The 24,676-nt window shown below is 41.9% G+C and overlaps 1 protein-coding gene and 1 non-coding gene across 2 annotated transcripts; both read right to left on the bottom strand.

Annotated features, from left to right (window-relative positions):
- Nucleotides 1-9,111: 9,111 nt before the first annotated feature.
- On the bottom strand, nucleotides 9,112-9,221 carry trnal-caa. The gene is made up of 2 exons: nucleotides 9,184-9,221; nucleotides 9,112-9,157 (listed from the first exon to the last, which is right to left on the bottom strand). It is a non-coding gene; the product is annotated as a tRNA-Leu (tRNA).
- A 14,365-nt stretch (nucleotides 9,222-23,586) lies between these two features.
- LOC121635315 (N-lysine methyltransferase KMT5A-like) lies at nucleotides 23,587-24,321 on the bottom strand. Its single transcript, XM_041978459.1, has 2 exons — nucleotides 24,102-24,321; nucleotides 23,587-23,961 (listed from the first exon to the last, which is right to left on the bottom strand). The coding sequence occupies exons 1-2, from the start codon at nucleotides 24,229-24,231 to the stop codon at nucleotides 23,615-23,617; spliced, it is 477 nt and encodes a 158-aa protein (XP_041834393.1). The 5' UTR covers nucleotides 24,232-24,321; the 3' UTR covers nucleotides 23,587-23,614.
- Nucleotides 24,322-24,676: the final 355 nt, after the last annotated feature.

Genomic DNA, 24,676 nt, shown 5'->3' with positions numbered 1-24,676 from the left:
GATGAAGAGGAGTGGAGATGAAGGAGAAAAGGCAGTTTCAAGAAAGCTTTTAGTTGTTTCAGCCAACTTTAGACTAGATGTAAATACATTAAATCCTTACCAGCTTGATGTCAGGAGTAAAAAAATATTATATTTTCTTAATCATGATGAAGATTTTACATATGAGTGAACGTAATGCTGGGACTGACTTCTGATCAACACAGTCAGCTGATAATGTTTCTTTTTGTTCAGTTATATTAAATTTTATAGAGATGAACAGATAAATGGATGTTCTAACAATTTCTACCCCAATTTCTAATTTACTGTCCATCAAATGAGCAACATCCTGATATTAACAACACACCAAGATTGAACTTCTGCTGCTGGACCAGGGAGCAAACATCATCATGGAAATTAACATCAGCAGCAGAAGAGTTTTGACTCCAGTCGACATCGAACCACTGACTTCATGGCTTCATTCATTATTCCATAGTTCTGTATTTTAACTGAACCATTCATGAATAAAAGGTGGGCAGCTACTCCGTTCCTCCAGAAGCACATTTGTGCACTGCAGCCCTGTGGTTGTGGTGTGGACCCCGGCCTGCTCTGACCTGGGTGGTTCCTGTGGTGGCGCCCTCTGTGGTCATGGGTGGGCTGGCTTCCGGTGTGACTGGATCCCCAAGATATCGTTTCCTCACAGCAGCATCAAACCAGATGTTTTCATTTTATTATTGTTTTTTACTTACTTTCAGTTCAGAGAGTAATTAGTGATGGGAGTTCAGGTTCGTACAGAATGGGGTGAGGGCGGGTGGGGGAGGGTACATGCACTTTGTATGTGTGTGAGTTTGTGTGTGATTATGTGTGAACTATTATGAGGTGTGCCTTCTTATTTTTTGTTATTCTTTGGAGTGTTAAGGCTTTTAAATGATGTTGTTAATATGCATAACTTGGTTTTTATTATGTCCAGCACTTTGTGTTGCTTTTTGCATGAAAAGTGTTCTATAAATAAAATTAGATTCAATTCATGAACATCACTGTCCATAAATGTGGACCAAGATCCACGTCTGCATTTCCTCCCTTTCATTCATTTCTTCAACTCCTTGTCTCCACAGATAATTGACCAGTACTACATGTCAGTACGACCAGACTGTATCAAAGACGTGGTGGACGAAGACGCAGATGGACATGAACGACTGTTTCTGGTGAGAAATGGAAGACTGATTAACAGTGCCACCAACGACCTCCGGCGTCTGCATGAACAGTGAGTTTATGAATCTAAATGCATTTCTTTCTAGCGTGTGATGTAAAAAGTTGGACCAAGTTTATGAGATGAAACAAAGACATTTTAGTTTCTCTTCCATTTCAGTTACAAGTTGAAAAACATCACAAGCCAGGAAACCCGCCGGGCTGTTGTTATTGTGTTGTGTCAGTGCAGCAAGTAATTGAAGGTTGGTCAGAGAATGTAACTTTTCCATTGCTGCCCTCATGTTCCTTTCTTCACTTCCACAAAGCTCAAGAAGAATGCCTTATTTATGCGTTCCATTAGATTTCTATCAATAACCAGGGTCCTCACTGCTACAGAGAGACTTCTACAGTCATGTATGAGTTGATGTTTGCAGACTTTGGTGTTTGTGTCTCCTAATGAAACCACCTGACACGGTAGCGGTATGGACAGAGAAGAGCTTGTGCAGCGTTTGACTCAAGCAGGACAGAGCTGCTGAATTCAGTCAGTGACTCCAGCAAATCATCTGCATCCAGAAAATAAACAAGAAGTTTAGTCCAGTATCAAACCATCACACTGTTATTTTCCCCACAAATAGATATATGAGCATTTTCACTGCCTAATTCAGGTCAGACGGCGAGATTAAAATGAAAACAGCTGACTGTATTTACCAAAACAAGCTAATAATCAGTTAGAGTTATGTCAGGAAGTCAGGTGATTAAGTGAGGTAGAGGGAGGAGGGACTGCAGGGAGGGGACCAGATCAAGGACGGAGAAACATCCTCTTGTTCAGGCCATGAGGAAAGCTGGTTCCCAGCCTGCCAACCCAGTCCCTCTCAGCCCTCCTCTGTGCATCCGTCTAGTGTCGATTGCAGTCCAGGACTAAGGCCTGTACTGCATCCCAGCCATGGAACACAAAGTGCTGGACCAGATGTTGATGAGTGTTTAATCTCCTCTGGAAGTTCTGCTGAATTAAAAGTATTTTAGATTTTTCCCACCAGCCTCACTGTGTGGAGAGAAGGTGGTGATAAACGGGAGAGCAGCTGAGACCTGGATGGGATTTACCTGGAGAAATGTTTTAAAACAGGACCTGAGGAAGGTCCAAGAGTGCCCCCTGCTGGACAAGGTGGAGAACAGCGTTTGGGCGGCATATTTAAAATCGTCCATTTGTGTGAAGATCCAGTGGAAACTTAATACTTATGATTCAACTAATCCAGCAAAGGTGTTCTTGGGATGAAAGCTGTTTTTTTATGTTCTTTTTTCCTTAAAGTAAACTTTAATGTCTAAATGGTTGTGTTGTGAGAAATTTGGTCCTTTAAACCTGGTTGTGTCCAGAAAATTAATAGAATTATTGTCTGTTGAGTGTGTGGAATTGATGTGTTAATGTCCTCCTCAGAGTGGGTCCAGATCCCCAGATATCATCCAGACATCTGTAGTAGTTCAGGTGGTTTTACAATATAAAATAAAATAAAATAAAATAAAATAAAATAAAATAAAATATAAAATTAAAGTAAAATTAGGGCTGTCAAATGATTAAAATATTTAATCAGATTAATAACAGCTTCCAAATTGCTCATGATTAATCACCATTCAGGAGTTTTTATATGCCTGAAATCTTCCTGTTTTTACTGTTTTACATCAACAAAAAGAACCAATGCTACAGATATTTACTGTTGACTGACCTTCCCTTGGATAACTGTCAGATGTACAATGGTCAGTAAATGCAGCATGTAAAGTACTTTTATCTGTTGTTCTTAATCATTTTTACCATGATCTATATCATCATTTAGAATTCATGTATCATCGTCTCACCAACCGTCTCCATGGTGATAATATCTGTCATAAATCCAGCAGATGTGACGACTGAAGTTAAACAGCCAACATTGGTGAAGAAACTCTGATAAAACTGATGATCTGAATAAAAACATGTTTTTCTTTTATCATTGAAGTGTGTTTGTGCAGCAGTGATAAAAGTCCTACAGCAGCATCACCCAAAGAAAATACTTTTTATACAAGTTGTTCTCCACTTGTTTACATTAGATCAGGGATGGGCAACTTTGATAATCAAGAGGGCCAAAGAAATTCTACACTCACTGCCTGAGGGCCAGATTGTGATCGAATTGAAAAAAGTTCGTTTTTTTAACTACACTTTAGTATAAACGTTACAAAACCAAGTATATTTAAAGCATGTTTGTTAAATGGTGACATTAAAATTCGGTAATATTTGATATTCAGTTACTTTTAAGGGGTTAATGAACTGTGTACCGGATGGAAAACAACAAAGCCTCAAACCGTTTTTTTTTTTTTTTTTTGTTTGTTTTTTTTTAAACTGTCGGTGTTGCCTCTCTGTTCAGCGTCTGCTGACGTTTCCTACAAGTAATTTCTGAGGTTTAAGTGATTAAACGTCCTGTGTTGTTGCTATGGGAAATTCTTGTAGACTAGGTAGGCTGTCCCATTTCACGAATGTTAAGCAGACTTCGAAGTGTGTAGACTACGGAGGACACTCTGCAGCCTACGTAGTCTGCGCACTTCGAAGTGTGCAGACCCTGAATTGGGACACAGCTAGTATGTAAGTATTGACCTCTTGTGTTTAGGGGGAGCGCCCTCTGGCGGTTGGTAGTGTAATTACAAGTGGGAAAGGATTAATGGCCCGCTTACAGCTGTACATACGGTATGCTTCCTATGCTTGTGAAATCAGTTTATTTTACATTAGGAAATTGACTTGCGAGCCATACTGAATGAGGATGCGGGCCGGATGCGGCCCGCGGGCCGCCAGTTGCCCATCTCTGCATTAGATGATCGCTTTAGTTGTAATAATTAGTTCAATATTTCATAAAAAATATGAACATTTATAAGTGTTCCTGCCTGGCCCCCATCAGAACTTTTCTAGACCCGCCCCTGCATATGTGAAGTATAAACCCTGTCAACCACCAGCAGCTACTGTGTTAGAGAAGGTCCTGCTAAACACAAAACTTTGAAGTAAACATTGACGGTGTGAACCATGAACCGCTAGTTTTTCTACTTTTCAAATGAACAATAAACGGGGTGAAAGTAAGCCGGTACGGTCTGGTGGTGGTAGCAGTACCAGGAAGATGGAGAGTGGCTGCTGCTATACAGGCCAGAACCAGTCACGACTGCACTCTGGGTCAGACAATAGATCCATTAGCAACATGCAGTCTTGAGAAACTACTTTGTGTTTAAAAATTCCTTCATTTGGAATTGTTTCTGGACTGTCAGTGCTGTTTTAGTCCATGCTGGACGGAGCTTTGACCGGGCATCTCCCTCTCTTCCTCAAGGGTCTTGCCCTGCTCCCCCCCACCTCCTCGGAGAGAGCCTGGTGGCCTCCTCTACGCCCAGCCTTCGAAACGTGAACCACAGGTTGTCTTTATGTTCGTTGCTGAGCTTTTGATTTAATGCGCTGAGATGTTTTCCACAACTGGTCACCAGACATGAAGAGACGCCGCCTGGACGAACAGGACGAATAATAATTACACCAACAAAATTCCACACATTGTTGTGGTTGGCTAAAACACTTTAACAACATTTAAATATCTACCAGTTATCATCTACAGACACTTTAAATAAAAAAGTTTTTGTTCGTGGCTTCATGAGCTGTTCTTAGAGACGTGTACTCTGCATGTTTATTAATGTTCCAATTAAAATAAATAATTTAGCATACCGTGGAGTGTTTTTAATTTTTCCCTGCTCCATGGGTCTACATGGAGCCTGCAGTAAAATATTGGAATAAAATACTGGAATATTTTAGCCCATATCCATTCCAAACAAGTCTCATTCATCACTCATAGGTCTTCCTGTCATTTACTGGACCTTGTAACATCAGTTGACAAATCCAGCCTGCAGGATGACATTCTGAGTCTGAGACGCACCGTCTCTTCTGTATTTTGTCAAAGTTCTGTTTGGCAGACCAGACGCACAAAAGTTGACTTTGGAAAAATTAAAAAGGGAGAAAATGTGCACTAAATGTTTCTTACTGGAGTACCAGGAGCACGAAGGCCAGGGCCAGGTGGAGTTGCAGAGACAGTGAAGGGTGTCTCCAGCAGACATGGAGAGAAGCTGGTGGTTGGATGGGCCTACAGCAGCCATGCCGGTTTTAGAGTCACTGCATTGGCTCCCCGTGTGTTTCAGGATCGATTTTAAGGTTCTCTTACTGGTTTTTAAATGTCTTAATGGTCTTGGGCCTTCTTATCTTTCAGATGTGCTTTTACCTTATGAACCCTCGTGGCCCCTGAGGTCTTCCGGTACTGGCCTCCTGACTGTACCTAAAGTCAGGACACATACTCACGGAGAAGCAGCTTTCCAGTGGTATGGTCCTCGTCTGTGGAACAGCCTGCCGGAGGAGGTCAGGGCTGCAGAGAACGTTAATGTTTTTAAGAGCAGGCTCAAGACCCACCTTTTTAATTTAGCTTTTACTTAATATTTATTCATGTTATTTTTATTTATTTTATTCCCCTAGCCTATTTATTTCTCTATGTTAACCCATTTTTATTTATTCTATGCTTTTATTCTATTGATATTATTTTTAGGTTATTTCTCCAGTGTTTCCTCGGAGGGGGCTCTCTGCACCGGGGGCTTTCATCGGCTGTGGCTGCTGGGGCTCTGTCCTGCAGGTTCTTTCAGTCTGGTTGGGCGGCTCCTCTGCCTCTCACTTGGCCGTGTGCCCTGGGTCGGTGTCCTGGGTCGGTGTCCTGGCGGTCGTGGCCTGTGAGCGGCTCCTGGTGCAGACGGCTCCCTGTGATAGTGTTTCCTTACCTGGCTCATCTGTGCTCAACCTCACATTACAGTAGTCTTTTAATATGTGCAAGTATGTGTGTGTGTATGCTTGCTTGTACATACTGGTATGTGAGAGGACGCGGGGAGGGAGGGGGTTGTGTGTGTGTGTGTGTGTGGTTGGAAGGGGGGAGGGGGGCATTGTTTTAACCATGGAAAGCACTTTGTGCTGCATTTTTGTATGAAAAGTGCTCTATAAATAAAGACTGATTGATTGATTGATGCACAAGCAGGCTGGATGTCTGCTTGGTCTCCAGCCTCTCATAAAAAAGCTGTAACTTATATAAAGTGTGATTTTGGTCTCTTATATGTCCCTGTAAAGCACAGCCCATAGCCCTTTTAAAGAAGTCTCTTTCATCACTCACAGATCTTCCTGCCACTTACTGGATCTTGGAAAATCCATTCTGCAGGATGATTAAGACTCACATATAAAAGCTGTAGCTTCCCAAACACACAAAATGACACTTTTTGGACAAAATGCCACGTTTTGGACACAAAATTAACATTGCTGGCATTGCAAATGGACAAAATGTCCTTTTGCTGACAGGTAAGGGCTGTCTGTATGAATAGCGGGGAAGAGACAGTCAGACAGAGTATGATGAAGCATTTGTTCTTGGCTTGCTGAATATATTTTGAAACATTACCTGTCCTGTTGTGTCTCTGAAAGATGGGTGTCATTGCCTTGGAGTTGGTGGTGTGGGTTTTGGCCTTATTCTGCACATTTTTAGAAATGTACAGTTCATTGCTGAATTGCATGTTTGTAGCAGAGTGTTTCAGTGTTAACAGTCTTCATAAAAGGAATGTTACTGGCTGGTTCAAAACCAGGTGGAAACATGCATTTCACCTGAAACATACTTTTGTGATAGCCATTACACCACAGAAAATAAACAACGAAACAGAGGATTATGACATCATAAAGGTTGCACAAACAGCATATGCAATGTTAAAAAGGTTCTCGAAATTTGTTTGGGTTTTTTCAACTAATTTCTGAGGTTTGAAGCTCATTTGAAAAAGAAAAAAGATCAAACAGGGACATCAAGACAATATGACATCATAAATGTGGCTCTAATAACATACACAGACCAAACAGTGAAATCAAAGTGGAATATGACATTATAAATGTTACACAAAGAATATACACAAACCAAACAGTTTTATCAAAGAGGATTATGGCATCATAAAGGTTAAAGGTGGCACAAAGCCCATATACAGATCAAGCATTGACATCACAGAGGAATATGACATCATAAAGGTGGCATAAAGAACACACACATATCAAACAGTGACATCAAAGAGAGTTATGGCACCATAAAGGTGGCACAAAGTATAGAAGGTGTAATCTTTTCCAATGAAGCTCTGGCAGCTTGTAACAAAAGCAGAATGGTCTTTGTAACTGAGCCATATTCTCTTACCACCCAACCCTTTCTAAGACACAAAAACACACACAACACTTGGCAATGTCTTGAAAGTGTGTTGAGACTGTAGTTTGCCAAACAGCTTTTCTGGTGCAGATGTCTTCTCACAGTCAAAATGCTTTAGATTGCCACCTGGATACTCCTGATATGGAGCAGGACATGACACATACTCAGTACACTACAACATTTAATGCTTTGTTTGCAGGATGTCCAGAATGTCTGATGAGAGGCTCTATTGTCCCAAAATCACCAGTACTTCCATATTAATATCAGCACTGTGTATTTGAATGCATGAAGAATGGAGAAGAGACAGTCAGATAGGGTTTGATGAAGCAACTGCTTTTTTTGAACATTTGTTTGCAGCGTATCTTCTGAAACGTTACCTGTGTGTTGGCCCATCTTCTTGCTGACAGATGGGTATTGTTACCAGGGAACGGTGGTGTGATCTCTGGCTCAATCTGCCCCTTTTTTTTAAGAATTTCTTTTAGAGTATTTGAGGTGTATGAATGTGTGTAGCAAGTAGTTTCAGAAGGACAGAATGTTTCTGCCTGGTTTCGAACTCAGTGGTGGCTGGTGTTACCAGTGATAGATGCTACACCACAGAAACCGCTGAAAAGCTGATTCGTCATTGTTTATATTAACACTTGGGTCCAGCTTTTAAATAGATGTGACCAAGAACATACTGCAGCACTGTTATAGTAAGGCCATCATTGTTTTGTCTATAACAGATGAGGTAGCTCGGGCACATCCCACCAGAAAGATGCCCCGGGGAAGACCCAGGACACACTGGACGGACTACATCTCGCGGCTGGCCTGGGAACCCCTCGATATCCCCCCCGGATGAGAGGATGAGAGGGAAGTCTGGGTTTCCCTGCTTAGGCAGCTGCCCTGCAACCAGACTCTGGTTAAGTGGCAGGTAATGATGAATGGAAGATTGCACACGCATGTTTTGATAAATCTGAAAGTTTTTGTGCAGCACATTTCCTTTTTGCCCTGTAGATGCCACCTGTAGTTTGCTTTGCTACGCATAGTTTGATAAATGAGGCCCCAGAACTGAAAGAAATTACAGACTGGAGACAGCGTGAACATGGACTTTTTATCCTTCCTTACTCTCCAGTCATATCGATCTCTGATTGGCTACATTATGTTCCTGTTACACCAGTGATTACGCTGTAAAGACAGTCTCATAGCTTCATCTGTTGAAGGTACCTGACCAAGTATCAGTTTTTGATCAAGATGTCAACGTCCAACACGGGGCTCAAACAGACGACTCTGAGCTTAAGACTCCCATAGTCTACCAGCTGATCTAGCCAGGCTGCTAACGGGATGACATGTACACAAATATAATTAAGAGTGGTTTGCTGAACAGCCTCGCATGGCTATAGGTGGATATAATGTCTGCGTAACCACCGTAGGCTCAGCGTAGCTCCGCAGAGGCTCCACACACACCTCTTCCAGGCCTGATGTGCACCCTTGCTATGCAGTGATTGGTCAGTTTGGGATCACGTGTTGTGGGATATCTGGATCTTCTCGCTGAATTTCTGTGGTAACCACCATTTTTAAAAACAATAACCAGTGGATGAGAGGCTTTTAAAATTATTTTTTTGTTTTCTTCTTTACAAGTTAGAAAAGACACCATGAATGTTTTAAACAGAACATACTTTGCTGAGTTTTTGATCTTAAAAGACTGTGAATGTCCTTGGGAGTCTGTCAGGAGTGGGATTTGAACCCACGTCTCCTTTTGGAGACCAGAAATCCCTGTTTCAGGAAGGTAACAGCCCTTGAGTCTGGCGCCTTAGACCACTCGGCCATCCTGACACACATTGAGTCTAATTTGTCATGTGGTAAGTTTACTATGAAGTTCCTGACTTCACTGCTAATTATATATATATATATTTATATATATATTTCTTTTATATTTATAATGCTACATACTTTTTGCTTTCCTTAGACTTTTCTTGTAAATAATTTATATTGCACCTTCTTGTTGTGATGCATGTTCACCTTATTCTGTCTGCTTTCTGCACTTTATTCTATAACAAGAGCTGCTGTAACAAGTGAATTTCTCCACTGTGAGATTAATAAAGTCTAATCTAATCTAATCTAAACCTGACAAGGAGTAAAGTGTAAAACATGACAGCTATAAAAGTACAGTTGTCACAGAACGTCTTGAGATGCATTAAACAACTATTAGAAAAGCTTTTGTTGCTTCATTGTTTCCATGACATTTTGGGTCTCAGTGTACTTGGAACTCTGTGAAGAGAGAAGCTTTTTGATCTTAAATGTGCACCAATACATACTGAAGTTGTCAGAAGTGGGATTTGAACCCACACCTCCACAAAAAACTGCAACAGAAACAAAAGGACGTCCATTGGCAACCCCTGAACATGGATTCTAGGGAGGGCTTTTGGACAAACTTCACCTTCCCTGCATGGGCTCCCCAAGGGGGTGTAAAGATACACTGGGGGCATTTGTGCGAGCATCCCTCCCCCCTCTAGCCTACAGGGAAAGTAAGAGTGTGTGTACCTCTGACCACCACTGAGACAACAAATCTTTTATATTTTTACTAAAATTGCAGGACTGCACAAATACACCAGGTGGATGAAGAATCTGTCCAAATCCTCTCCCTTTGTCCATGAGCCCTCCCCGTTTACAAAGTGTAGCATTCACCCCATTCAGGAGGGGCTTCCAGCCCTTACCTGTCAGCAAAAGGACATTTTGTCCATTTGCAATGCCAGCAATGTTAATTTTGTGTCCAAAACGTGGCATTTTGTCCAAAAAGTGTCATTTTGTGTGTTTGGGAAGTTACAGCTTTTATATGTGAGTCTTAATCATCCTGCAGACTGGATTTTCCAAGATCCAGTAAGTGGCAGGAAGATCTGTGTGTGATGAAAGAGACTTCTTTAAAAGGGCTATGGGCTGCGCTTTACAGGGACATATAAGAGACCAAAATCACACTTTATATAAGTTACAGCTTTTTTATGAGAGGCTGGAGACCAAGCAGACATCCAGCCTGCTTGTGCATCAATCAATCAATCAGTCTTTATTTATAGAGCACTTTTCATACAAAAATGCAGCATAAAGTGCTTTCCATGGTTAAAACAATGCCCCCCTCCAACCACACACACACACACACACACACACAACCCCCTCCCTCCCCGCGTCCTCTCACATACCAGTATGTACAAGCAAGCATACACACACACATACTTGCACATATTAAAAGACTACTGTAATGTGAGGTTGAGCACAGATGAGCCTGGTAAGGAAACACTATCACAGGGAGCCGTCTGCACCAGGAGCCGCTCACAGGCCACGACCGCCAGGACACCGACCCAGGACACCGACCCAGGACATCGACCCAGGGCACCGACCCAGGACACCGACCCAGGGCACCGACCCAGGACACCGACCCAGGACACACGGCCAAGTGAGAGGCAGAGGAGCCGCCCAACCAGACTGAAAGAACCTGCAGGACAGAGCCCCAGCAGCCACAGCCGATGAAAGCCCCCGGTGCAGAGAGCCCCCTCCGAGGAAACACTGGAGAAATAACCTAAAAATAATATCAAGAATCAAGAGTCTTTATTGTCATTGTGCAAGGCACAACGACATTTTGTTTCAGAAGTTCTCGGCTTAAAAGGAACACTGTAACACACGAAGATAAAAGTATGGAAAGGAAATATACCTTTAGATAAATATATATATATATATATATAAAAGAGTAAAAGGAATAACAGTGCAAATCAAACAAGTATTTAAAGTGACTGGCATGGAAGTGATCCACATATTGCAGCATATTGTCCCAAAGTGCAGTCTGAGTGCTTCTGCCTGTCTGCAGGAGTTTAGTGTTCAGTCTATGGGTGGGGGGTGGGGGGAGATGGGGTGGGGGGTGGGGGGAGATGGGGTGATGGATTCACAGCTCTGGGGAAGAAGCTGTGTTTCAGTCTGTTGGTGTGGGCTTTGATGTTTCTGTATCTCTTTCCAGAGGGAAGAGGTACAAACAGTTCGTGTCCTGGGTGGGTGGGTCTGCAGCTATACGACTGGCCCTTCTCTGGACCCGGCTGTCGTATATTGAGTCCAGGAGTGGGAGAGGACTCCCCACCATCCCCTGTGCTGTTTTCACCACCCGGGCCAAGACCTTCCTGTCGTGTGCAGTGCAGCTCGCGTACCACACTGTTGCACTCAGACAGAGGATGCTCTCTATGGTGGCTCTGTAGAAGTTTGTCAGAAGCTGAGAGGAGAGTCCAGTCCTCTTGAGCTTCCTGAGGAAGAAGAGCCTTTGTTGGGCCCTCTTCACCAGGTGCGATGTGTGTGTCAGAACAAGGTTGTTGTCTGAACACCATCCTGTCAGGTGCTGGATCTCCGCTCTGTAGAGGGTCTCATTGTTGTCCGATATGAGACCCACCACGGTGGTGTCATCTGCAAACTTCAGAACCATGTTTGTGGGATGGATAGCAAAACAGTCATGTGTGAATAGGGTGAAGAGGGCCGGGCTAAGCACACATCCCTGTGGTGTGCCTGTGCTCAGGAACCGTGTGGATGATGTGCGGTCCCCAATCCTCACCACCTGAGGCCTATTTGTGAGGAAGTCCCTGATCGAGAAGCATAGGGGGTTAGACAGTCCGAGGTTGTGGAGTTTCGGTGTCAGCTTGTCCGGGATCACCGTGTTGAAAGCTGAACTGAAGTCCACAAATAACATCCTGACGTAGGTGTTAGGATGCTCCAGGTGGGTCAGAGCCGTGTGCAGTGCCAGTGAGACTGCATCCTCTGTCGATCGGTTCTCCCTGTAGGCGAACTGATATCTGTCCAGAGTAGCAGGAATGACGTCCTTGATGTGACTTAAGACGATCCTCTCAAAGCACTTCATGATTACTGGTGTGAGAGCGACCGGGCGGTAGTCATTAAGGCAGGTGACAGTAGATTTTTTCGGCACAGCCACAATGATAGAGGACTTGAGGCACACAGGAACTGAAGCAAACTGCAAGGACAGGTTGAAAATGTCCAGAAAAACTCCAGCCAGCTGTTGTGCACACAGCTTCAGAACCTGACCTGATACCTTGTCTGGTCCTGCTGCTTTGCTGGTGCTGATCCTCCTCAGGGTGGAGCTAACCTGGTGTTGCTGCAGGACGAGAGGCTGCTCCTCACGCTGTGGAAGATAAACAGTCTCTCTGCTGCCAGGTGTGTCGAAGCGTGCAAAGAAACTGTTGAAGGTGTCAGGTAGGGTGGGGTCATGGCTGATCTGCTGGTTGCTATTCCTGTAGTCTGTTAAGGTTTTGATGCCTCTCCACATTTCACGTGGGTTGTTGTCAGTGAAATGCTTCTCAATGCGCTGTCTGTACCTGTGTTTGGCCTGCTGGATGCCCTTCTTCAGTTCTGACTGGGTCCTGCTGTAGGCCAGCCTGTCACCTGACCTGTAGGCTGCATCCCGAGCTTTGAGCAGAGACTCCACTGTGCTGTCACACCATGGTTTCTGGTTTGGAAACACCTTGATGGACTTTGTGGGTAGAACAGCATCAGTGCAGAACTGCACGTAGTCCAGGACAGATGATGTGTAGGCCTCCAGGTCTGAGTCATCTTTAAACACTTCCCAGTCAGTGAGTTCAAACAGTCCTGTAGGGCTGAAGAAGCCTCCTCAGTCCATACTTGAACTGTTCTGGTGGTTGGTTTTGTCCTGTACATCAGAGGTTTATATGTTGGAATCAGCCTCACAGAGATGTGGTCTGACATGCCCAGCTGAGGAGCTGCTGCCGCCTTGTATGCTCCTGGGATATTGCAATAAACCTGATCCAGTATGTTATTGTCTCTGGTGGGAAAGTGTATGAACTTCTTGAATTCTGGAAGCACTGCTTTGAGTTCCACGTGATTGAAGTCTCCAGCCACAATCACAGCTGCCTCGGGGTTGGAGTTCATCTGCCTGGTGATCAAACAGTAGAGCTCCTCTAGCGCTAGCTTAGCGTTAGCTCGCGGTGGAACGTAAACAGCTATGATCAAAATGGAGCACAACTCTCTCACCGTCTTGAATGGCCTGCATTTCACAGCCAGATATTCCAGGTCGGGTGTGCAGTGCGTTCCGATGGTGTGTGTGGCTGTACACCAGGAGTTATGGATGTAGAGCGCGAGCCCTCCACCTCTGCTTTTAGCCGAGGCTGCAGTCCTGTCTTCTCGGAACAAAGAGCGACCCGCTAGCTCCACCGCTGTGTTGGGTGTATTGCAGTCCAGCCAGGTTTCCGTAATGATGGCCACACAGCTGTCCATCCTCCGTGAGACGATCCTCAGCCGAATCTCGTCGATTTTGTTGGCTAGTGATTGAGCATTTGTCAGGAAGAGACTGGGAAGAGCTGGTCGGTGTGGGTCGGCTTTTAGCCTAGCACGCGCCCCGCTCCTCTTACCCCGCTTTTGTTTACATTGTCTCCTCCGTCTCCTAGGCCACAGTGGAGGGATGGTGAAAGCCGTGGTGGTTCGAAGGACCTCTGGTGGTATAAAATCCGGCTCAGGGTGTGCGTAAAGTTGGCAGTTTCTTCCGAAGTTAATTAATTCAGCCCTGCCATACTGAATTAATGCCTCCAGCGACTGGAGCAACAACAAAAACACGAACAAAACAAACAAAAGCCGAGAGCCCTGAGCCGCTGCGTGCACACGGGCCGCCATCAGATGCAAAATATATAATATATAATAATAATAATAATAATAATAATAATAATAATATATATTATATAAATAGAATAAAAGCATAGAATAAATAAAAATGGGTTAACATAGAGAAATAAATAGGCTAGGGGAATAAAATAAATAAAAATAAAATGAATAAATATTAAGTAAAAGCTAAATTAAAAAGGTGGGTCTTGAGCCTGCTCTTAAAAACATTAACGTTCTCTGCAGCCCTGACCTCCTCCGGCAGGCTGTTCCACAGACGAGGACCATACCACTGGAAAGCTGCTTCTCCGTGAGTATGTGTCCTGACTTTAGGTACAGTCAGGAGGCCAGTACCGGAAGACCTCAGGGGCCGCGAGGGTTCATAAGGTAAAAGCAAATCTGAAAGATAAGAAGGCCCAAGACCATTAAGACATTTAAAAACCAGTAAGAGAACCTTAAAATCGATCCTGAAACACACGGGGAGCCAATGCAGTGACTCTAAAACCGGCATGGCTGCTGTAGGCCCATCCAACCACCAGCTTCTCTCCATGTCTGCTGGAGACACCCTTCACTGTCTCTGCAACTCCACCTGGCCCTGGCCTTCGTGCTCCTGGTACTCCAGGAAGAAACACTGAAAACTTTAAAGAGAGGGGAGAACTGCACTGACTCTGCTTTTTGCCCTTGGTACTCCAGTAAGAAACATTTAGTGCAAATTTTCTCCCTTTTTAATTTTTCCAAAGTCAACTTTTGTGCGTCTGGTCTGCCAAACAGAACTTTGACAAAATACAGAAGAGACGGTGCGTCTCAGACTCAGAATGTCATCCTGCAGGCTGGATTTGTCAACTGATGTTACAAGGTCCAGTAAATGACAGGAAGACCTATGAGTGATGAATGAGACTTGTTTGGAATGGATATGGGCTAAAATATTCCAGTATTTTATTCCAATATTTTACTGCAGGCTCCATGTAGACCCATGGAGCAGGGAAAAATTAAAAACACTCGACGATATGCTAAATTATTTATTTTAATTGGAACATTAATAAACATGCAGAGTGCACGTCTCTAAGAACAGCTCATGAAGCCACGAACAAAAACTTTTTTATTTAAAGTGTCTGTAGATGATAACTGGTAGATATTTAAATGTTGTTAAAGTGTTTTAGCCAACCACAACAATGTGTGGAATTTTGTTGGTGTAATTATTATTCGTCCTGTTTGTCCAGGCGGCGTCTCTTCATGTCTGGTGACCAGTTGTGGAAAACATCTCAGCACATTAAATCAAAAGCTCAGCAACGAACATAAAGACAACCTGTGGTTCACGTTTCGAAGGCTGGGCGTAGAGGAGGCCACCAGGCTCTCTCTGAGGAGGTGGGGGGGAGCAGGGCAAGACCCTTGAGGAAGAGAGGGAGATGCCCGGTCAAAGCTCCGTCCAGCATGGACTAAAACAGCACTGACAGTCCAGAAACAATTCCAAATGAAGGAATTTTTAAACACAAAGTAGTTTCTCAAGACTGCATGTTGCTAATGGATCTATTGTCTGACCCAGAGTGCAGTCGTGACTGGTTCTGGCCTGTATAGCAGCAGCCACTCTCCATCTTCCTGGTACTGCTACCACCACCGGACCGTACCGGCTTACTTTCACCCCGTTTATTGTTCATTTGAAAAGTAGAAAAACTAGCGGTTCATGGTTCACACCGTCAATGTTTACTTCAAAGTTTTGTGTTTAGCAGGACCTTCTCTAACACAGTAGCTGCTGGTGGTTGACAGGGTTTATACTTCACATATGCAGGGGCGGGTCTAGAAAAGTTCTGATGGGGGCCAGGCAGGAACACTTATAAATGTTCATATTTTTATGAAATATTGAACTGATCATTACAACTAAAGTGATCATCTAATGTAAACAAGTGGAGAAAAACTTGTATAAAAAGTATTTTCTTTGGGTGATGCTGCTGTAGGACTTTTATCACTGCTGCACAAACACACTTCAATGATAAAAGAAAAACATGTTTTTATTCAGATCATCAGTTTTATCAGAGTTTCTTCACCAATGTTGGCTGTTTAACTTCAGTCGTCACATCTGCTGGTTTTATGACAGATGTTATCACCATGGAGACGGTTGGTGAGACGATGATACATAAATTCTAAATGATGATATAGATCATGGTAAAAATGATTAAGAACAACAGATAAAAGTACTTTACATGCTGCATTTACTGACCATTGTACATCTGACAGTTATCCAAGGGAAGGTCAGTCAACAGTAAATATCTGTAGCTTTGGTTCTTTTTGTTGATGTAAAACAGTAAAAAGAGGAAGATTTCAGGCATATAAAAACTCCTGAATGGTAATTAATCATGAGCAATTTGGAAGCTGTTAATAATCTGATTAAATATTTTAATCATTTGACAGCCCTAATTTTATATTATATTATTTTATTTTTTATTATATTATATTATATTATATTATATTATATTATGTTATATTATATTATATTATGTTATATTATATTTTATTATATTATATTATATTATATTATATTATATTATATCATATTATATTATATTATAATTTATTATATTATTATATTATATTATATTATATTATATTTTATTATATTTTATTATATTATATTATATTATATTATATTTTATTATATTATATTATATTTTATTATATTATATTATATTATATTATATTATATTTTATTATATTATATTATATTATATTATATTATTATATCATATTATATCATATTATATTATATTTTATTATATTATTATATTATATTATATTATATTTTATTATATTATATTTTATTATATTATTATATTATTATATTATATATTATATTATATTATATTATATTTTATTATATTTTATTATATTATATTATATTTTATTATATTATTATATTATATTATATTATATTTTACTTTATTATATTATATTATATTATATTATATCACATTATATTATATTATATTTTATTATATTATATTTTATTTTATTTTATTTTATTTTATTATATTATATTATATTATATTATATTATATTTAGGGATGCACGATAACTTTTTTTTGAGACCGATACCGATAACCGATAACTTTCAGCTCCTAAAGGCCGATACCGATAACTGAAAACCGATAACGCATCGATGATCAATCATTACATCAATACTATTTTTTAAAAAAAAAAACACTTTTCACTATTGATAGAGACATTTATTTTTTTCAGTGAAAAGCTATTGGCAAGCCTCTCAAACGCTCTAAAAGATATCAAACAAAACAATTTTATACCTTAAATCAATCAATTCAAAGCAGGTGCATTGCACTTACTTTTACAAAAATAAAGGCTCCTTGAACCACCTTAAACTGATGCAAATACATGCATTGGGATACAAACTGGAAAAGCCTGTTTTTCAGAAGTAAACAAAAAAACAAGATCAGAAAATTAATGCAAGTTGCATTCAAACATTTCTACTGTTTGTAAGCACAATCAGAATAAGTGTACACTTAAGAATATTGCACTGACACAAGTTAGATTTTATGCAATAAACTGAAAAAGTGCACTCATAACCAAGAACAATATTGCACTGAAACAAGTTAGACTTGTCTACGCAAAAAATGCATTCCATGTTATGGAATCCATAGTGGCAAAAAAAACTAAGTTTAAAGGATTTTTTAATACTTAAACATATCTCTGACCTGACATTACTTAAACTTAACACTCAAACTTTTGGTTCCTTTAAAGGAATACTCCGCCCTCAGAGTGATGTGCCTTCATTCTGTACTCACCCTCATGCTGATTAACACTCTGGAACACTTTCTTGATATTCATCATGTAGCCGGAGATATGAGGAGGTTTTCGTTTTGTCTCAGTTCGGCTACAATGGTGTTGAATGGCGTCCGGTGAAAAAAGGTCCATAAAAGTCCACAAAAACTTGTCAATATTCCTCCATACTGCTCGTCCGAAGTAATCCAAGTGTCCTGCGTGGGTAGCGTCCATCATTTACTCGCGACGACATCATTTAGTTTATTTTTAGAGCTCAAACCTTTAGCATGTTTTGCTAGCGACAGGCGCGTGCATGCGTGATGCATCCAGCGTCACGCGGCGGTACACGGGTGGTGCCGCATTCACTGTGAGACGGAAATTCCCTATTCCCGCGTTTGATAGTCATTCTTTTGGCCTTTTTAAATGAATGATTCTATTGTTTATGAGTAACCCAGTCAGTTTTCCGATTAAATAAAGGTTGAATAAATTAAAACAAATACCAAAACCTATTACAAAGTTTTAACTAGTTGTTTTCTAACATGAGGGGTAGGCCTCTCTGAGTTTTCCTTTTTATGCCAACATCACTTGATAGCAGCATGCACTGTAGACCATTCAGTTTATAGTGTCTGTGTCTGCGGAGGACTGCCGTGTTGACAATTTTAAATTAATTATCGGAGCAAGTCATCATGATATCGGACTTATCACTTATCATTCTAGAATGCGCCGCTAGGTGGCAGCAGCAATTGTAGTAGCTCTGTTTTTAACTCGTGATTTTTTGCAATATAGCCGTCTTTTTTAAGACATCAGCTGTCAATCTGTGTCTGTTCGGGTTGATTTTTCACGCTGGTCAGAGGCTGTGCTATACGGGAGATTTTTCTGAATATTTTTCTGTTTTTGCAAGACTTGTTATTGTGAGTCTCCATGGCAACGAGACTTGTTTACCATCGGGATCAACTGATAAAACTCTCCAAACTCAAGATTATCAGTGAAACAACACTTCAAATCCCAACGGAGTTGAAAAGAAAGAGAAGAGGATGCAGGGCAGGAGCGAGGCAGAGAGAAAAACGGTGGCGATTCAAACCGTTTCTTCCAACGGTTGTTATGGGAAACGTGAGATCGCTAGCTAACAAAATTGATGAACTTCAGGTGCTAACCAGGTCTCTTAAAGAATACAGAGAGTGCAGTATTATGTGCTTCACCGAGACATGGCTGCATGAACACATCCCAGACTGTAATGCGTCTGTACACGGCTTCAGGACGGTCCGTGCAGACCGCAATAAACAACTCAGCGGGAAGTTGAAGGGAGGTGGAATTGCGGTGCTGGTAAACCAGCGCTGGTGTCATCCTGAACATGTCACTGTTAAAGAGAAGATCTGCACAAGAGACATTGAACTGCTAGCTGTGAGTCTCCGCCCGTATTATTTACCCAGAGAGTTCACATGCGTTATTCTGGTAGCGGTATATATATTACCTGGTACCGCTCCAGACGCAGCCTGTGATGTCATTAACTCTGTAGTGGCCAGGCTTCAAACACAACATCCAAACGCATTTGTGGCGATCTCTGGAGATTTTAACAACATCTCCCTCTCTGCAACTCTACCAACTTTCCAACAGTTTGTCAGCTGCTCCACCAGAGAAAACAAAACGTTGGACTTATTTTATGCAAATATTAAAAATGCATACAGCTCCTTTGCCCTGCCACCTTTAGGAAGATCAGACCATAACCTAGTTCTTCTCTCCTCCTCCTACAAGCCCATCGTTCAGCAACAACCAGTCATTAGAAAGGCTATTAGAACCTGGTCTAATGAAGCTGAAGATGCTCTGAGAGGATGCTTCGAGGCTACAGACTGGAACGTCCTATGTGAACCTCATGGAGATGACATCAACGCCTTGACTGAGTGTGTGACAGATTATATTAACTTCTGTGTGGACAGCACCGTTCCAACAAGAACAGTGAGGTGCTTCCCCAATAACAAACCCTGGATCACCAGTGACCTGAAAAAGCTGCTGAACATCAAAAAGAAAGCTTTTAGGGATGGAGACAGGGAGTTATTGAAGTCCACACAAAAACAACTTAAAACACAAACGAAGAAGTGCAAGGAGGACTACAGGAAGAAGTTGGAAAGTAAGCTTCAGAAAAACAATGTGAGGGATGTGTGGTCAGGAATGAAGAAGATCACTGGCTTCGGGTTAAAGGAGGATCAGACTGATGGAGGTCTGGACAGAGCGAATGAACTGAACATGTTCTTCAATAGGTTTAGCTCACCTCCTGCTTCAACCCCAACTAGCCACACACCCTCCATGAGCCCACAGCTTTCCTGTCACACCTCCACTCTGTCACCCTGCAGCTCAGTCAAGGACCTGGACACAACCTCATCTCCCTCCACATCAGGACTTCCTGAAACCTCCTCTGCCTCCACCTCCACTCTGTCTGTCTCCTGTAACCAAGTCATGCAACAACTGGTGAAACTGAACCAGAACAAGGCTGCAGGTCCAGATGGTGTCAGTCCCAGAGTTCTCAAGACCTGCTCAAAACAGCTATGTCCGATTCTCCAGCACCTGTTCAACACCAGCCTGAGCCAGAGAAGAATCCCGGTGCTGTGGAAAACATCCTGCCTTGTTCCAGTGCCTAAAAAACCACAACCAGCTGAACCAAAAGACTACAGACCAGTCGCCCTGACATCTCACGTCATGAAAGTCCTGGAGAGACTCTTACTGGCTCACCTCAGCAAGCAGGTGAACACCTTTCAGGACCCATTACAGTTTGCATACCGTAATGGGCTTGGGGTTGAAGATGCCATCATATACCTGCTTCAGAGAGCCCACTCTCATCTGGACCAGTCAGGCAGCACTTTGAGGGTCATGTTCTTTGATTTCTCAAGTGCTTTTAATACGATTCAGCCTGCTCTGCTGTGTGAGAAGCTGCAGAAATTCCAGGTGGATCCCTCCACAACCACCTGGATTTACGACTACCTCACAAACAGACCACAGTTTGTGAGACTGAAAGGTTGTGTGTCTGAGATGGTGGTCAGCAGCACTGGAACACCACAAGGGACTGTACTTTCACCATTTCTATTCACGCTGTACACCTCAGACTTCCAGTACAACTCTGAGTTCTGTCATCTGCAGAAATACTCTGATGACTCAGCAGTTGTTGGGTGTATCAGTGATGGACAAGAAGCAGAGTACAGAGAACTGGTCGGTCAGTTTGTGAAATGGTGCGGTGACAATCATCTCATCTTGAATACCAAGAAAACAAAGGAGATGATTGTTGACTTCAGGAGGAACAAGAACACACATAGAAGTGTTTCCATCATGGGAGAGGAGGTGGAGGTGGTGGAGGAATACAAGTACCTTGGAGTTCAGCTGGACAACAGACTTGAGTGGAAAAGCAACACTGAGTACATTTACAAGAAAGGTCAGAGCAGACTCTACTTCTTAAGGAAGCTGAGATCTTTTAACGTCTGCACCAAAATGTTGCAAATGTTCTACAGGTCTGTTGTTGAAAGTGCAATCAGCTTTGCAGCAATCTGCTGGGGCAGCGGCATCAGAACCAGAGACTTGAAAAGAATTAACAAACTGATCAAGAAAGCTGGATCTGTGCTTGGAGTAACTCTGGAGCCGCTGGAGTTGATCATCAAAAAAAGAATTCTGTACAAGCTGACGAAGATAATGGAAGATCCTTCACACCCTCTACACAACGCCGTGACGAAACAACAGAGTGTGTTCAGTGGGAGGCTTGGTCAAGTCCGATGCAAGACAGAGAGATACAGAAGATCCTTCCTTCCAGCAGCTATCAGGCTGAAGAACAAAGCCCTTAATTAATTAATGTGATTGTTTAAAAAAAAAAAAAAAAAAAAAAAAAAAAAATTACTACTACTACAATATTGAATTTCCCTTTGGGATTAATAAAGTATTTTTCATTTCATTTCATTTCATTCATTATCGGAATGACGTCACAATTTCCTAATATCGGCCCGATAATTATCGTGCATCCCTAATTATATTATATTATATCATATTATATTATATTATATTATATTATATTATATTATATTTTATTATATTATATTATTATATTATATTATATTATATTATATTTTATTATATTATATTATATTATATTTTATTATATTATATTATATTATATTATATTATATTATATTATATTATATTATATTATATTATCATACAGATGTTTTTATGGCTGAATGGGAGACTGCTGCTCTGGATAAATGTAAAACCACCTGAACTACTACAGATGTCTGGATGATATCTGGGAATCTGGACCCTCTCTGAGGAGGACATTAACACATTCATCCACACACTCAACAGACAATAATTCTATTAATTTTCTGGACACAACCAAGTTTAAAGGACCAAATTTCTCACAACACAACCATTTAGACATTAAAGTTTACTTTAAGGAAAAAAGAACATAAAAAAACAGCTTTCATCCCAAGAACACCTTTGCTGGATTAGTTGAATCATAAGTATTAAGTTTCCACTGGATCTTCACACAAATGGAAGATTTTAAATATGCCGCCCAAACGCTGTTCTCCACCTTGTCCAGCAGGGGGCACTCTTGGACCTTCCTCAGGTCCTGTTTTAAAACATTTCTCCAGGTAAATCCCATCCAGGTCTCAGCTGCTCTCCCGTTTATCACCACCTTCTCTCCACACAGTGAGGCTGGTGGGAAAAATCTAAAATACTTTTAATTCAGCAGAACTTCCAGAGGAGTTTAAACACCCATCAACATCTGGTCCAGCACTTTGTGTTCCATGGCTGGGATGCAGTGCAGGCCTTAGTCCTGGACTGCAATCCACACTAGACTGATGCACAGAGGAGGACTGAGAGGGACTGGGTTGGCAGGCTGGGAACCACCTTTCCTCATGGCCTGAACAAGAGGATGTTTCTCCGTCCTTGATCTGGTCCCCTCCCTGCAGTCCCTCCTCCCTCTACCTCACTTAATCACCTGACTTACGGACATAACTCTAACTGATTATTAGCTTGTTTTGGTAAATACAGTCAGCTGTTTTCATTTTAATCTCGCCGTCTGACCTGAATTAGGCAGTGAAAATGCTCATATATCTATTTGTGGGGAAAATAACAGTGTGATGGTTTGATACTGGACTAAACTTCTTGTTTATTTTCTGGATGCAGATGATTTGCTGGAGTCACTGACTGCATTCAGCAGCTCTGTCCTGCTTGATTCAAACGCTGCACAAGCTCTTCTCTGTCCATACCGCTACCGTGTCAGGTGGTTTCATTAGGAGACACAAACACCTTCGGAAACCTGCCGGTTGGTGCTGAAGCTCATTTTCCCAGTGAAATCAAAGTCTGCAAATATCAGCTCACACATGACTGTAGAAGTCTCTCTGTAGCAGTGAGGACCCTGGTTATTGATAGAAATCTAATGGAGCGCATAAATAAGGTGCTCTTCTTAAGCTTTGCGGAAGTGAACAAAGAAACATGAGGGCAGCAATGGAAAAGTTACATTCTCTGACCAACCTTCAATTACTTGCTGCACTGACAACACAATACTTCAAAAAGTTGATTCTGGATTGTTTTCCAGCCGTAGGGCTGCAGTGCAGTGAGGCAGATTTCAGCCTGAGGTGTCTTATAGCAGCCAAAGCATGACGCGTTACATAATGATTGACAGACTAAAAATATATCACGTCACCTCTTTATTTGTTTGAGTCTCAATATTTTATGTACGTTTTACAGCAGAATCTTGAACTTTGTTTTGTGGTGTTTAAGGTTGAACTGTTGAATTCCCCACCTGAAGGATTTTTTTCCTCATCCCATAGTCAAAAAAGTAGTTCCTCGTTTACTTCCAGATCCGTCATTGCTCTGAAAAAGATGACGTGTTGTGATCCTTCGGGAAACTGCATTAAGCAGATTTCAGGCCTTACGTTTGTGTCCCATTTGGAGTGATTGATAATCCTCCCAAAAGTCTCCATGTGAGGGTGGCACGAGCATGGGACGTTGTGGGCATCAACACAGAGTTCCTTAGAGCCAGCCTTAAAGAAGAAGGAATAATCTGTGTCACTACTTCTGTTGGCCATCCTTCTTCTCCCCTCTGCGCCTGTGATAAGCTCTCCATGATAATCACACAAGATGGAGTTCTTCGGGAAGCGTTTCGTGGTTACCACTCCTGTGGGTCAGAGGCAAGAACATTAGTTTTCTTCATGTTTTTCTACGTAGCTTAACCATAAGTGCCTGGATGATGAGATTGGTTGTGGCATAAATACAGAAGTGAAGGAGTTTTACATGCACAGAATAAAACAGTGTTACCTTTCCCCTCGCCAGCCCATGGCGATGGTTCAACAACAGCCAGATGTTTCCACTTCTGCGTACGAACCAGCTTCATGAGTGAGACGCTGGACTCCACTTCCTCCTTCTCCGGTGGACTCCACTTGCTCATGATGGCCTGAGCTGTCGGGCAGTTGGAATGCCACCGTTCTTTTTGGATAACGCTGTCGATCTTTGGGATGGTGGGGGGGCGCCTTGTCCATTTTGCTGTGAAATAGATCAAATATAAATTGAATACGATCAATATTCTTTTAAAATAGTGTAGGTAATGATCATCACAGATATATATGACTTGTTTATTATTCCCCACACTGACCCAGCAGGTGTTTCTCCCTCATCTTGAACTGCAGAGCTCTCCACTTGTCATACAGAACCCTGTCAGCACTGAAGCCAGCTGCAGTTCTTCTGACTTTGCTGGGTGGCTTCCCATCCAGGGTGACCGGGAATGTCACTTGAAATTTAGTAAAATCTTCTTCTTCGGGGGCCTCTCTTGCTCTTTTTGATGCAGGACAACGCTGGTCGTCTCTTGATTCATCAGAACTGCAGAAAGAAGAGAC

This window comes from Melanotaenia boesemani, chromosome 24, assembly GCF_017639745.1.
Source record: "Melanotaenia boesemani isolate fMelBoe1 chromosome 24, fMelBoe1.pri, whole genome shotgun sequence".
In the NCBI taxonomy this organism is placed as follows: domain Eukaryota; kingdom Metazoa; phylum Chordata; class Actinopteri; order Atheriniformes; family Melanotaeniidae; genus Melanotaenia; species Melanotaenia boesemani.
Note: the sequence above shows the minus strand (reverse complement) of the source record. Positions and strands in the feature narration are given on the sequence as shown.

Coding starts and splice junctions, on each gene's coding strand:
- LOC121635315 (XM_041978459.1), bottom strand. CDS start 24,231: ATGAGCAAGTGGAGTCCACCGGAGAAGGAGGAAGTGGAGTCCAGCGTC. Junction 23,962..24,101: donor ATGGGCTGGCGAGGGGAAAG/GTAACACTGTTT, acceptor TCTGACCCACAG/GAGTGGTAACCACGAAACGC.